The sequence below is a fragment of the Sarcophilus harrisii genome, chromosome 1, assembly GCF_902635505.1.
Source record: "Sarcophilus harrisii chromosome 1, mSarHar1.11, whole genome shotgun sequence".
Taxonomy (NCBI): Eukaryota; Metazoa; Chordata; class Mammalia; order Dasyuromorphia; family Dasyuridae; genus Sarcophilus; species Sarcophilus harrisii.
Window position 1 is genome coordinate 338,796,033 of NC_045426.1, and position 15,140 is coordinate 338,811,172.

General features: G+C 34.9%; 1 protein-coding gene across 7 annotated transcripts in view; it reads right to left on the bottom strand.

Annotated features, from left to right (window-relative positions):
- NPRL3 (NPR3 like, GATOR1 complex subunit) overlaps positions 1-14,826 on the bottom strand; it is an 80,069-nt gene extending 65,243 nt beyond the window's left edge. For 3 of the 7 annotated variants that reach the window (XM_031945675.1, XM_031945674.1, XM_031945673.1), the window contains exons 1-3: positions 14,125-14,813; positions 7,447-7,516; positions 2,221-2,259 (exon numbers count right to left, since the gene is read on the bottom strand). In XM_031945675.1, coding sequence (XP_031801535.1) covers positions 2,221-2,259; positions 7,447-7,516; positions 14,125-14,242 — 227 coding nt within the window. In that variant the 5' untranslated portion in view covers positions 14,243-14,813. Of the gene's footprint in view, positions 1-2,220; positions 2,260-7,446; positions 7,517-14,124 lie in introns of all 7 variants that reach the window. The other 4 variants (XM_031945677.1, XM_031945676.1, XM_031945678.1 and 1 more) reach the window with 4 other exon arrangements.
- Positions 14,827-15,140: the final 314 nt, after the last annotated feature.

Below are 15,140 nucleotides of genomic sequence, written 5' to 3' on the forward strand. Positions count from 1 at the left end.
TCTTGACCAGCCTTTAATGAAAGTTCCCATCCTGGATGAGGACAAAATATTAATAACAGCAATCATCTGTATAGGCTTTACAATTTACAAAGCACTTTTCTCATAACAACCCTGTGAGGCAGGTGGTATTATCCTCTCCATTTTACAGATGAGGAAATTTAGGCTAAGAGGTTAAATAATTTATCCACAGGGCTAGAGAAAGGTATCATAAATGGGTCTACTTTTAAAAGTACTCCCACTTTCAGGCTCATGATATACAACCAAAGTAGAGGTGGAGTTTAGGTACTAGAAACTGATCAAATATTTATTTTGCACAAGTGAATAACCTCTTTTCTCTACCAGTAGGTGGCTAGAGGAAGACAGAGGGAGAAGCTAATAAAATTAATTCTATCTCATTCTAGAAAGTTTTTTTCCCCAAAATTGTGCTACTTAGATATAATTTTGCAAGAAGAATTTGGGTGTTGAGTATAGGAAGTGTACCTCAAATTTTTAGCTTTTCCATAAAGACCTTTCACTCTTAAACTAAAGCAGCTACTCTAGGCTGCTAAAGGGCAACTAAAACTATTTTTTTTTAGCAACTGTATTTAGTTCAATATTTACAAAAATTTTAAATGAACCAGATATAAACTGTGAAAGCTACACCTCCTATAAACCCAAAACTGTGTCTACAAGGTACAAACAATATATTCAAGAAGTCCAAGAAAAAGTACTTTCTCCAGAGTCTAGATTGAAGCAAAGAGTATAGCAGGGGGCATTAGTCTTTTTAATATATGTCATTTTCAAGACCATATTTTAAATAACTTTGCTTTAGATGGGACTCTGATTTAAATGGGTCTCTCTAGATTAAATGTAATATAGAAGAACCGAAATTTGTTGTTATAGAAAATTCTTTCTACTCTGTCATCATACCTTTAAAAAGAAAAAAGACATATTCAGTCCCTAAAAATCACTAAGTCAGATAAATATTCAGATATCCTGAAAGGGTTTACATAGTCTGCCTTATAAACTGTTTGGAGATAACACATTTCTGCAAATAAAATAAAATTATTAAACAATTTTGGCAAAATTCGTGTTAAGTGGGTAATAGTAAAAAAGTAGCTGAATGATTATATGAATTAATGAATATACATATCTTTTACCATTTCCACTTCTCTTTAAATAAAAAGAGTTGCCATTTGGGCAATAGTGTAAAAAAAATATTATACAATACACAAAAAACCCCATCAACAGCAAGGAACTGTGAAATTAATGAGAAATATGGGCAAAATATCCATAGAGAAAACAAAATAGCCTGCCTGGGGGAAAAAAGCCAGGCTACTTACATGCCCACTAATTCACTAATTCATCCTGGCATCCTAGTTTGGTTTGACATCTCAAGAAGCAAAAAGCAAAATGGACAGGATGAGAACAAAGGTGCCACCAAAAGCAGTGTCCTAGTCTAATAGTGCCACCTCTGAATCTTATGTACCATAGGAACAGTACCATCCCTCTGTGTACTGGGTAAATTTTGCTTTCCAACTTCATCACCTCAAGCTCCTAGAAAGTAAACAGTACTTGTGGTAAGAGGGATCTTCAGGGGAAACCATATGAAGATTGTCATGTATGAAGTCACATAATTCATTTCTATTTGAGGAGAAACTGGTTATAAATACTAAGAAGAAAAAGTATTTGTCTCTTCTTAGCAGCCAAGACAAGGGTCACAGAGATACTGGCATCAACCCCACTTAATTCCCAGAACCTGGATGGTAAGTGTACCTTTAAAAAATGCCTGAAGAAATCAGGAGGAAAATTTAACTAGTGAAATGTACACTACTGGGAATGTGTATATAGAAATAATCTCTGATCCCCTTCCACAACATAATTATGCTGACAATAAAACCTGATGCCACATTCAACCAAAATTTGTCAAAAAAGATTGGTTAAGGGTTTGAATGTGGTTGGTATCAACTTGGGCTCTCCTGGAAATACACAATAGCTAAACACCTCAGGGCTCAGAAGAGAAAAGAGTCCGCATTGGAGGAAAGCAGAGAAATGTTAGCAGGATCTCCTGTTTCCTTTGGGGAGATCTGAGCACTGAGCATCAAAGTGATGGCTGCTTGTCGTTGTTTCGTTAGTTCATTGATCAACATCAAGTGAAAAATCAGAAATTAAGCACAATTATAAAGAGAAGAATAAGCATAAGTTGAGGCAAAAAGACAGTATAGAATGCTTTGGTCTTACCCTGCAACCAATTGTTCATCAGTTAGAGGACATTGCTCGCTGAAATGGGAATATGACCATCAACACCAAACAAAAATACAACAGAATAAACCATGAAAAGTAACATGAGATTGTTTTGGCTTTTTTTTTTAAAGAAAGTATTAAAAACTGGAACATGTATCAAACTGTTAGGGGTTAATTGCTATAAAGCAAAGATAAACAGTTGATGAGGGAAGAAACATATATTTTAAAAAAATTTTTTAATAATATATTATATATATATATATATATATTTTAAAAAGCATTACCCACATTCAACTACAAGGCTTACAAATATGTTTTCTTTTGAGAATTCTGTAATTATATGCTGACCCATCTCCCCAACAAAAATAATCCTATTTGAGAAGCAGGATGGTAATATATAAGAAGAGTTAAGAGTACGGAATTAGTTCTAATTCTTCAAAAAGCTTGATTTCTTTATCTAAATGTAGCAACTACATATATTTATCAATATCAGTCTCTTTCCTTGAAGCCCTTTACTTCCTATAACAAATTTGTAATACATCCACTATCTTTCTAAAGCTACTTAGGAAGATACTCCAAAACCACAGCTGCTGAGAAAAAAAAAATCTGATATTAAAAACGCATAATAACCAAAAACATGCTTAACAAAATTTGCAGGATTATGTCTTTTCGTTTTTATATTCTGAATTTGTCAATGAGGAAGAACTTACAAATAATAATAATAGTTGACATGTTATCTCACTTGAGACATGATAATCCTAGGCCACAGAATACATTACCCCTATTTTATGGACAAAAAAATTGAGACTCAAAAAAAAGGAAGTATAGTAACCTAAAAATCAAGAAAAATTGGGTTCAAATCTTGGCTCTGACACTAATATTTGGTATGATCTCGAGCAAGGAACTCCATTATTCTGGCTTCAGTTTCTATAGCAGCAATTAAATAAATTTTAAGATCTCATCTGGAGTTCAGACCTGTGAGTTCATTGGTCTAGGATCTACATGAAACAGCAAAACCGAAGTACAAAAGGTAAAAGAAACTTCCTCTATCACAGCAGGGCAGACAACCTGAAAATTACATGGCCCTGATCAAGTCACCAAAGCTCAGCATCATAAGAAACTTTCTAAGACTATAAGTCTCAAACAGCTGTTAATATGCAACATTCTAGCACAATTATACAATTCTGTCAGTCACCTAGTAAGTGACAAAGCTAAAATCTGAATCTAGACCTTCTTACTCCACATCACACAGCTGTTTCTCATGATAGGATACTCTTTCAAAAAATGAGTGCAAAGGAGACAAAACTCCACAGTAGTATCTAGGACACAGTGGGTATGCAATAAATATATGTTGAATGAATGAATCAATTGGGAAATTCCCAAATTAAACAAATAGGAGAAGGATCTGAGATGGTATAGCTTTATTGAATATAATACTTCTAGGAATATGCAGTCTCTCCCTTACAACTCAAATTCAGGTTATCTAGTAGAAAAAGGAAAAAAAAAAGTCTGAAAGTTTCCAAAATTTTTGCTGACTTTGGACCACTGCTAGAGAAAACTAAAATCAAAGTGAAAATTATAGTATTACCATTACATACTATCATGTTATAACAAATAAAGATTGTTTTGGTTCAGTCTTACTGTTTTACATAGATATTTTAATAGGGGAAAAAACCACCACAAGGGGTTTGACGATAAAGAGTCATGCACACCGTGGAAGAGAAATACAGAGTCTAAGGATCTTCAATTTCAAAGACACTCATGCTTTATCTCATCAGGCCTCACAGTGTTGAGAATTATCTCCACTCAAGGGTAAAAGGGTGTGACATAAAACATGGGAATCACCAAGTCCTCAGTGTTCAAAGAAAACATCCAGTTTGAGAGAGGAATCTATATCTCTAAGATCACAGAGAAAATCAGGGATAGAGACAGGTTTAGAATCTAGATCTCTGACACAACTAAAAGTGCTTTATTATATCACAATATTGTAGAGTTAGAGTTGGAAAAGACCTTAGAGGTCATCTAGTCTAATCATACCTCCTTTTTTTTTTTTAAACAAATGAAGAAACTGAGGTCCAGAGAGTTTAAGTAACTTTCCCAAGATAACAAAGGTGAACAGAAATCCTGACTCTAAATTCAGCATATCTAAAATGAAATGATCCCAACAGGAACGGATCAGTTTTCTACATTAAACCTACCATTCTTTGCATTAAACCTACCCTCAAACCTTCAGAGAGTGATATTTATATTTAAAAGTCAACAAAACCACCATGCAGGCTGACAATTTCAAAAAGTTACACCAAAATATTTCTAACAGGGCCACTCATTAGAAAAATTGTCCAAACTTTCAGGCACGTTGTTACAGAGTTCCTTCAGTTGGCTCTGTTATTCAAAACTGCCAAGCACTTCTTTACAAATATTTACTACTCATTTCTGATGCCCATAATAGATCTGAAAAGTGTTTTGATAAGGAAAAGTAATGATAATTATCTTGAAAACTGTGAATCAAATTAGTTAGCATAGCACTGTAAAATTGGAGAAAAATCCTTTTTTTTTTTTTCCTATGGGTCTTTTAGAATTGGAGAAGCCCAATTAGAAATATGAATGGCCCAATCCCCCAGGGAAGATCAGGGCTGAGTCTCTTTTCTTATTTCTGCTTCCCATCAAATTTGTTTCTTTTGAAGGAGAGGTTTCATCAGGGTGGGCAGTTCTTGTAGAAACTCCATCAACAGATGAAGTCAGGGAACCTGTAAGTCTGGGTTAACAAATTTCCTGGGGCTCTAAGATAAATTTAGTGTGTCCAAGATGATAGGGCTGTGTCCAAAGCAAGATTTGAATTCAGGTTTTCCCGATTTCAAGGCTTTACCCACTATTTCATGTTGCCTCTCCGTGATATTTATGGCCACCTGAATGAGAAATATTATTATTTTGAAAAAGGCAGAAATTGGGGCAGCTAGGTGACACAGTAGATAGAGCACCAGCTCTGAAGTCAGGAGGACCTGCGTTCAAATCTGGTCTCAGACACTTAACACTTCCTTAACAAACACTTAACAAAAAAAAAAAAAAAAAAGAAAAGAAAAGAAAAAAGAAAGAAAAAGGCAGAAATTATGTTAAGAGATAGAATTCTGAGTACTCTTACCCTGTATCAAAATTTTATAGTTCTTTCCAAAGGAGATCACAGCTTCTAAGTGCTGGAAGGCATTCATTTTAAGATTAGATTGTTTCCTAGAAAGAATTTCACAATTCAAACCTATTCTAGAAGGAACAAAGCTAATCTTGGCGGTAGTCTTTATCATTTTTTTTTTTCAATTAAATTGGCTATGGAAATTAATTTCATAAAGAATTTTCTACTTTTTAAATATTTCTCTGAGAAACAAAATAGATGGTTCTCCTAGAGCTGTTAAATTAGAGAGCAGCTAGAGTCCTGTACTTCTTTGACTGCACATGGATTAACAAATGTGTTAACATTTGACTTCTCACCTGTCATACATTGTTGTAAATAATGAAACTGAACTTAACAAATATTTATTAAGTGCCTACTATGTGCAAGACATCATGTTAGGTATCACAGATCTTTACCTCAAGAAGGTATATTCTAAGATATAGAACATTTTATCTGAGAATCTCCCATAGTACTTTGTTTTGCAATTTACTATACCTTGCATTTAACTATAATTTCCAATAATATATGATAGTTACATTTATGTCCATTCTCCCTATCCGATATAAATACCATTAGTACAGGAACAGTTTCTTATCTAAACTTTGTATCTCTTCTCATGCCCAGCACAGTATTCTATATATAGTAAGTACTTTAAAATGTTTGTTTAGGGAACAAATAAATTAAGATACCTGAAAACACTGTATAAATGTTCAATATACCACAAGGACATTATCTCATTAGTTCTCCTTGACGCAGAAAGCATCCTTTTAACCCAGAGTCCTATGAACAGCTATAATGAAAAAAAAAAAAATTCACCAGGTGACTAGCCTTTCAGTAAAGAGCCTTCCCAACACTAGGCAGGTTAGTTCCATGAGGACAAGAAATGTTATATTTTTCACTTTGTATCTCTAGCACCTAGCACATTAAATGAGCAACAGTATGTGGCCAAGTCCATACATGAAACCTTTTCAGTTTAAATCCTTCCAAAGTTTACATTCTTCTGGCAAAAGGCTTTAAAAAGTCCCATCACAATGAAGCATCAAGGAAGTGACAACCTAGGTTTACAGTTACATCAGTGAGAAGAATTGCCAAAAGTCAACAAGTCACAGGGCAGGGAACACCAGCCCCACATCTCCAATCACCTAGGGAAATTTCTACCAGGATGTTCTATCAAACATCTCAAATTCATCATATCTGAAATAAAAGGTCCAAACAGAAACCAATTGATTTTTTGCATTAAACTTAATCTTCTCTAAGCTTCCCTCTTTCCAGTGAGGGTATCAAGATCGCCAGACAACTAGATCCATAACTTTACAGAAACAATTTCCTTATCATGTCTTGGTGACTATATATGCCTTATCTCTCATACTTATATGATCCTCTCCATACATAAGGCCAGCATTCTAAATCAAACCCTTATTACCTTTTACGCCAACCATTCTAATAGCTTCATACTTTGTCTCCCTGGTTCCAGACTCTTCCTTTTCCAGCCCACTTGTCACATGGCTTCTATAACAATCTTCCTGAGGCATAATCCTGTCCATAGTGCTCCCTTGCTCAAAATCCATCAGTGGTTCCTAACTGCTTCTCACTAGGAGCTCATCAGCTGGAAAGTTACGACCATCCACAACCTGGTTCTAATCAACTTTTCAAGCCTTATTTCCAATGATGCCCTTTTATACTACATTATAGGCAAAAAGGACTATTAGTTTTTCTCAAAAACCAATACTCTACTTTCCACCTCAGTGCAACATCCCTCAGAATTCCTACTTTCCTTCAAGTGTCACCTCCTCTCAGAAGACAACTCTTATGCCCCTCATTGTTAATGTTCGTACCTCCTCAAATTATCCTGGGTACAATGACTTGTGTACGTATTGTATCTCCCCAATGGAATGTAAGCCCCTTGAAGGAATACCCTGAACAGGGTCTTAAATACAGTGAGTACTTAAAGAAGGATCAGAATGGAATGGAATGGGATGGGATGGGAGTTGTGTACTTTTCTGCCATCTAATTTTTTTTTATCACTTATCTTTTTTGAAACAATAGGAAGGTCCTCTTACCTGGAATCTCCATCTTGGTCATCTGTATTATCTCCTGTGTTATTAACAGCATATCGGCTACGTGGCTTATCTACAGCAAAAGGAAACAAAGCATCTTACATTAAATATAATAAGTTAGAGCCCACAGCTAACACAGACAAATGAACTCCACGGAAAATTTCCAAATTTCTATTTTAATAATAGGTTTCCAACTTTTCCTTCACAGGGTGATATACAGGAGAAAACATTAGATATGGAGTCAACAGATTCTATTGCTGATTCCACAACTAACTGACAAATCATAATTTCTTTGGGCCTCAGTTTCTTCAACAATAAAATGGGAGTAATAATTCTTGGCATTATTTATCACATAAATTTGTAGTGAGAAAATTACTTTGTAAACTATAAAGCCCTAGAGAAATGTAGAAACTATTTTATTAACAAACTGCTGACCAATGTTGTTGGCAGCTGCTTTTCATTTCCACTTCCCAGATATAGGCAAAGATGTCTTTAAAAAGCAATGAATTTGACAATGGCAAATAGTAAAAGAAGGAAGAGGTCACCAGAAGTCTATAGCCATGAGGATGGTTAAACTCTTGAGAAGTCCTATTTGTTCAATGACATCTTCCCTAACCTTTTCAGTCCACAATATATCTTCCCTCTTCTCAGAATTCTTACAGAAATTTAGAAGTCTATACTATGCAATTTAGTCCTTAATTGTATGCTATACAACAACATATATATTACACACGCAACAGTGATAATTGCATAATTAGTATGAAACTCTAACTAGACTGAAAAGCTCTTTGAGAGCAGGAATCATATCCTAATTTTTTTTAAATCTCCCATATCATTTAAAATAGTACTTTAACAATTCCAATAGACTTGGAATGAAAAATGCTATCCACATCTAGAGCAAGAACCATGGAGATTGAATGTGGATAAAAGTATAGTATTTTCACCATTTTGTTTGCTTTTTCTTTTGTTTTCTCCCTCTTGGTCCAATTTTTCTTTTCTTTTTTTTTTTTTTTAATAGCCTTTTATTTACAGGATTTATACATGGGTAACTTTACAGCATTAACAATTGCCAAACCTCTTGTTCCAATTTTTCACCTCTTACCCCCCCCCACCCCTCCCCTAGATGGCAGGATGTTGGTCCAATTTTTCTTGGACAATATGACAAAAGATGGAAATATGTATAAATGGATTGCACATATTTAACTTATATTAGATTGCTTGCTCTCTTGGGGAAAGGGGAGAGAAAGAAAAAATTTTGGAACAAAAAGTCTTACAAAAATGAATGTTGAAAACTATATTTACATGTATTTGGAAAAATAAAATACTATTGAGAAAAAAAATAAATTAGTGCTTTATATATTAGTAGATGGTGGCATATTGGATAGTTTGGAGTCAGAAAGACCTGAATTAAAATTTAGCCTCAAACACTTATTAGCTGTGTGACCCTGAGCATACCAATTAACTGTGTCTTAGTTTCTTCATTTGTAAAATGATCTGGAGAAGGAAATGGCAAACCACTCCAGCATCTATACCAAGAAAACCCCAAATGTGATCATGAAGAGTCATTCATGGCTGAACAATAAGAGACATACTTGTTGATTGATTTGTGACAAGAAAAGTTTATGAATAAATTTATCTGGGAATATATTGAACCATTATCTTATCTTCCACTCAATGCTACCTGCCAGTTCATTAACTAATCATAATATAGAATTAAAATGTTTTGAAATATTTGGTATAGTTATGTTTTCCATTAGTTTAAAAATCAAATGACTGACTTTTCTCTCTAAAAATAATTAACTATTTTTTATTTCCATGGTGCCCTTAATTTTTTTTTTATGTCAGTTTGTCAACAAATAAAAAAGTTCCCAAACTCTGAACTACATAAAATGATATATGTTAGATAATTAAACTCAATGTATTTAGAAGTGATTGCATAATAAAAGCTGACATTTACAAGGTATTTTAAGATTTGCAAAGCACTTCACCCACATTGTGTTACGACATCAAAGATCAAAATCTTTACAATATCAGCATATACTTTTAATATTATTATCCCCATTTTATAGATGAGGCAACTAAGGCTCAGAGAGGTTAAGTAATCTGCTCACAGTTACACATGTAGTATACAACAGAAGCAGGAATTAAGTCTGACTTCAAATCCAGCACTCTCTCCAATATACCACGATGTCTCTACATAATAAAAAAATGTGACAGTCTGTATCAATTTTTTAAAAAGATATCCAAATTGTAAGGCATCCCTCTCTCTTTCCTGTGAAGAAGGAACTACTAGTACAGAAAGTTATACATTTTCAAATAGAGTAACTATAGAGATGTTTTTGTTGATTGGTTTTCTTTGCTTTTATAAAACAAGGTTCAATTGGGAGGGCAAGGTATTTCCACAAGGACCGCAAAGGAAAAAGCAGAAGGCATCGATTAAACTTTTTTTTAAACGTTGAAAACAACGAATGGGCAATTTTCATCACAGTGGTAAATTTGTTAAAAATAATTTATTGAGAAATAATGTGATGCAACAGAATGAGAACTGTATTTAAAGTTGAAAGATCACAGTTCAAATTCTACCTATGATACTTTATAGCAGTGGTTCTCAAACTTTTGTTCTCAGTATCTTCATGTTGTTAAAAAACTATCAAGAATCTGTTCAAAGAGTTTTTGTTCACATGGGTTATATTTATAGCTATTTACTATATTAGAAATAAAAAATAATTTTGAATTTGTAGACCCTCTGAAAAAGTTTCAGAGACCCCAACAATTCTTTGGACTACACTTTAAAGACCACTGCTTTATAGCTATGTTACTGAATTTCAAAATTAATATCTCTAAGCCTCAATTTTCTCAACTTTAAAATGTGAAAATTTTAAGCATTTATAAAATTTAAAGGAGTAGTTCTCACCATTCCTAGTATAAGAACCCCTTTAATGAAAAAAAAATGCTGAAGCTCTGTATATGCATTATTAGTACATGTTGATTAGAAAACTATATAAAGCCACTATAAATTCATAAGTGAACTTTTATTAATTACAATGGCAACTGCATTTTAAAAATAAACCAATCTACAAAATATATTATTTATTCAGTCTATAGACTATTTATTTATCACACTGATCATTCAGAGCACTTTGTTAGCATTAAAAACAGATTAAAATGATAAAGCTTTATGGACGTATAACTTTGCAGATATTTTGCAGTAACACTGGAATTTCTGAGTATACAACATTAGAGGCTACAAACTAATGATAGAGGATCTTCATCATCTATGTGCAATTTTAAAACTTGAATTTAGGCATGATAGAAACCATCGGTAAGAGTAATAAAAAACAAATTTATTACAGTCATATATAGTCAAATAAAAATTACATATATATGCATACATACATAGAGAGACAGATAGACAGATGACAATTGTATATAGAATGATTTATGATTCTAGGACATAATTGGTTACCATAGTTAAGAAGGCAAATTGTGAACTATGGTAAGCAAAATTCCAAACATTATCAACTGTAATTTTAAAAATTCAATATGTATGTATATGCTTTCAAAAATTATTTCTACTATGTATATGACATATATTGCTAAAGTTTTAAAACCGTGCAGAACACCTAGTATATAAACAGATTACTGTTCGCTTATCTGGGTACTGTGGTGATGGTAGGAAGTGTATCCAAGCTGTCAATTACTACTACTATTATCTAGTGAGAGAGAAACAAGATAACCATAGAGCCAGCTTTATAATGTTCTGCACTTCCAGAATGCCCTGGGGCACTTTTAGATAGAGAACTAAAGCTAAATATAAATACATGGATAAATGACCACTCTGTTTGACTAGCTTGTAACATATTCAAATCAGAAATCTCAAAGTTCTATTATCATACCTCTCTGGTTGGGATTGGTTAATAGTGTTACTTTCATGTTACTAACAAAAATGGAGAAGCTTATCTTTACAGAAGTGAGAGACAATTTAATGTAGAACACTGCACTTAGGTGATGTGTTGGTTATCTGGGTAGCAGTATATGAGAGAGAAGGAGAGGAAAATATGTGGAAAAGATAATAAAAATTAAAAATTGAAATAAAAATTGTTTTTAATATGTGACTATTCTATTACATTTAAGTAAACAATAAAACAAATTCAAGAGGAATTCCTAATGTAGTGTGTAAACCTATGAGCAATGCTATCCCACAATTCAAATGTCCCAAGGGCAAGTGGTACAGAAGAACAAGTGTTCAAATTGCAGCTTCTAATTCATGTGACTTTGAGAAAGTCACTTTCTCTCCTGGACCTTAGCTTCCTTATTTGTAAAATGACAGGTTTGGATTAGATGACACTAAAATCCCTTCCAACTCTAAATCTCTGATCCTAGGAACTAATGACCAGAACTAATGGCACAGCACATTAGATTCCGTGTGGTGGATTTATGTGAGGATATGACTAGAGAATTCACAAGATAAACAGCCAGGAATGGATTAGGATCTGCTTATGGTAGGGAGCATTCATATCAATGAGATTACAAATTCATTCAAGTATCAAAACACAGGAATAGCTCCAGGAAGAAATGACATATTGAATAAGTAAGTTAAATCTATTTTCTCATAGAGAAAAACATAATTGATTATTAAATTTTTGACAATTTCATTGTAACATACTAATTTTTAAAACATTCCTTGAAAAGAGTCCTAGTAATCCAAAGTAAAAATATAAAATTCAACTAACTATTCAGACTTCTAAAAATGGTTTCTTATACAAGAAGGGCACAGAGGATAGAATGTCAGACCTGAAGACAGAAAACCTTATCTTCCTGAGTTCAAATTTGGATTCAGACACTAGTTATGTCAGAACCTGGGCAAGTCACTTAACTTTGCTTCAGTTTCCTCATCTGTAAAACGAGTTAAAGACATGGCAAACCACTCCAGTATTTCTGCCAAGAAAACCCCAAATGGGGTCTGGAGACTGTGACACGACTGAAACAACCGAACAAAGAAAAAATCCACAAGAAGCATAAGAAGATAATATCTCAGTTTTGGAACAAAACTCAAGGAACATCTAGTCTCTAGATGAGAGAAATCAAACACCTGACTGACAGACATGTTACCTGCCACATTCCTAAATGTGGTCCTAACCAATTAAAATGGAATATAACAAAAGGAAAATAGAACATAATGTTAATATGTCATTTTCTAGAAATCCTTATAGACAATTTAGTAGGCCCCCTTTCTTATTTGAGTTTCTGCTCTAGACAATCTAGTTTTAGATCCCCTAATATTACATAGAGGAAACTGAGACACTAGGTAGTTAAGTGATCTGCTCAAGGTCACATGTGTTATGTTAGAATTGTGATTTAAAACCAGGCTGTTGGACTCCATAACTAGTATTCTTTCCACTATACCACTGCTTTTCTGTTTTAATCCATTTAGAAACTTTTCATTCTCAAAATTTTTCAATATATGATTTAAGAACCATTCATGAAAAATATTCTCTGAAATAAGTATGAAATTTATTTAGAAAAGAAGCTCATGACATATTTGAGATCATCATTTAGAATACCAAGCTCTATGATCCATGATCATTAAACAAACTTTTTCTCATACTGTAAAATATGAAGAAAAATAAAAATATTTTCTTAAAAAAGAATCATCAATATCTTTACAATAAATGTTTGTTAAAAAGTTTTCCAACAAATAAAAGCAACTTGTTTAAAATTTTTTCATTATTTCATGATTCAAGTCTTCTCTGAAATAAGTATGAAATTCATTTAGAAAAGAAGCTCATGACATAGTTGAGATCATCATTTAGAATACCAAGCTCTATGATCCATGATCATTAAACAAATTTTTTCTCATACTGTAAAATATGAAGAAAAATAAAAATATTTTCTTAAAAAAGAATCATCAATATCTTTACAATAAATGTTTGTTAAAAAGTTTTCCAACAAATAAAAGCAACTTGTTTAAAATTTTTTCATTATTTCATGATTCAAGTCTTCTCTGAAATAAGTATGAAATTCATTTAGAAAAGAAGCTCATGACATAGTTGAGATCATCATTTAGAATACCAAGCTCTATGATCCATGATCATTAAACAAATTTTTTCTCATACTGTAAAATATGAAGAAAAATAAAAATATTTTCTTAAAAAAGAATCATCAATATCTTTACAATAAATGTTTGTTAAAAAGTTTTCCAACAAATAAAAGTAACTTGTTTAAAAATTTTTCATTGTTTCGTGATTCAGACTGAAAAGCATTATTTGTAACCTTTTTTTTAAAAAAAAAAAAAGAGAGAGAGAAAGGTAGCGCTTCGCTTGGAAGAAAAATGATTCCAAGGTCATAATGACATGAATTTTCCAGGATCTTGAAGGGATTCTCATTTTTCATTTTTGTCTCCTCTCCCCTCACCCCTCTTCCTCCCTCCCCTCCCCCACAGTGTGGCACTTTGGCGGAGCCTCAGAAAATGTCAGATATTCTTGTTTTTACCCCAAATGTGCTCGCTTTTCAATTCCTACACAAACGATTGAGGTTTTCAGTGCTCAAAGGATGAGAGAAGAGTGGAGAAGCTCAACAGTCAGGCTGCAGTCGCTGTCACCACTCTCCCCTGCAACCTCAAAGAGCCAGCTTCAGGTTCCCAGGAGTCCCGTACCATACTGTCAATGCTGGCTCACTTACTTGTCTGGGACGCGGGGTGTTCCTGGTTTCTCTGAAATGGGTATCTGAATAGTAACTTATTGCCCCTGCTCCCTGAACTAACCAGGATCACGCTGATGGGGCTGGTATTGTCCCCCATCCTGGATCGAAAGCAAAGGTCGAGGGAAAGGGGGCGGGGAGGGAGGCACGAGGACACCAGGTTTAGGAGAGATGGGAGAGGCAGAAAGGGCTGGGGTGCGCCGAGTGCGGGCCTGAGATCTCGGGGTGACTAGAGCCGGGTCTCTCGGACGCTAAGAACGTTGGGGAGGAGGGTAGAAGCGTGAAGGTCATGGAAGGGGGAAATCAGGGGTTAGGTGTGAGAAGAGCTGGGGCTGGATCTCGGAGCTTGATCACTTGGGGAGTGGAAGAGGGCTGGGGGCGTGCGGCGCCTCAGGCTGAGGAGGACCTGGAGGGGAAGTAGGCCTGGGAGTGAGGACGGCATTTAGAACGGGGCTGGAGGATTGAGGGGGATTAATGGCGCTGGGAAGGGATCGGTGGAGAGCGGGGATTCAGAGGAGATGGAAAGTAACAGAGCCCCTCAGGAAAGACGTAATCTCGGATTCGGGAGTAGGAGGAGAGGAAACCCCCCCGGGGCCGCGGAGGCGGAAACATCAACTTGCCCTCTCTGGCTACACAGGGATCACATCCGGAATTGCCTCCCCTCTCCAACAAACCTCGCGAGGCTTCCGTAGGCCTCGAGCGGTTGCCCTAGCAACGCCGCTCTTCCCGACCGGAAATTGGTTTTCGCGCACGCGCAGTTGCTAGACGACAAGCGTGCACAGAAGACAGCCGGAAGTGGGCTTTGACGGTTGTCTGTGGTTGTAGTTTTGGGTAACAGCTTCTAAAGGCTCCCAAGTTCCCAAGGGAACCGTACTAAAAACTGCTTCCCTCCATCCCCACCCCAGCAAGGCCACAACCAATCCCAGCTGAGACCTCGTGATGGAGTAGAACGATCTCTGCATTGGAGTTCTGGCTTCGAATGTCTTGCTTACTTCCTG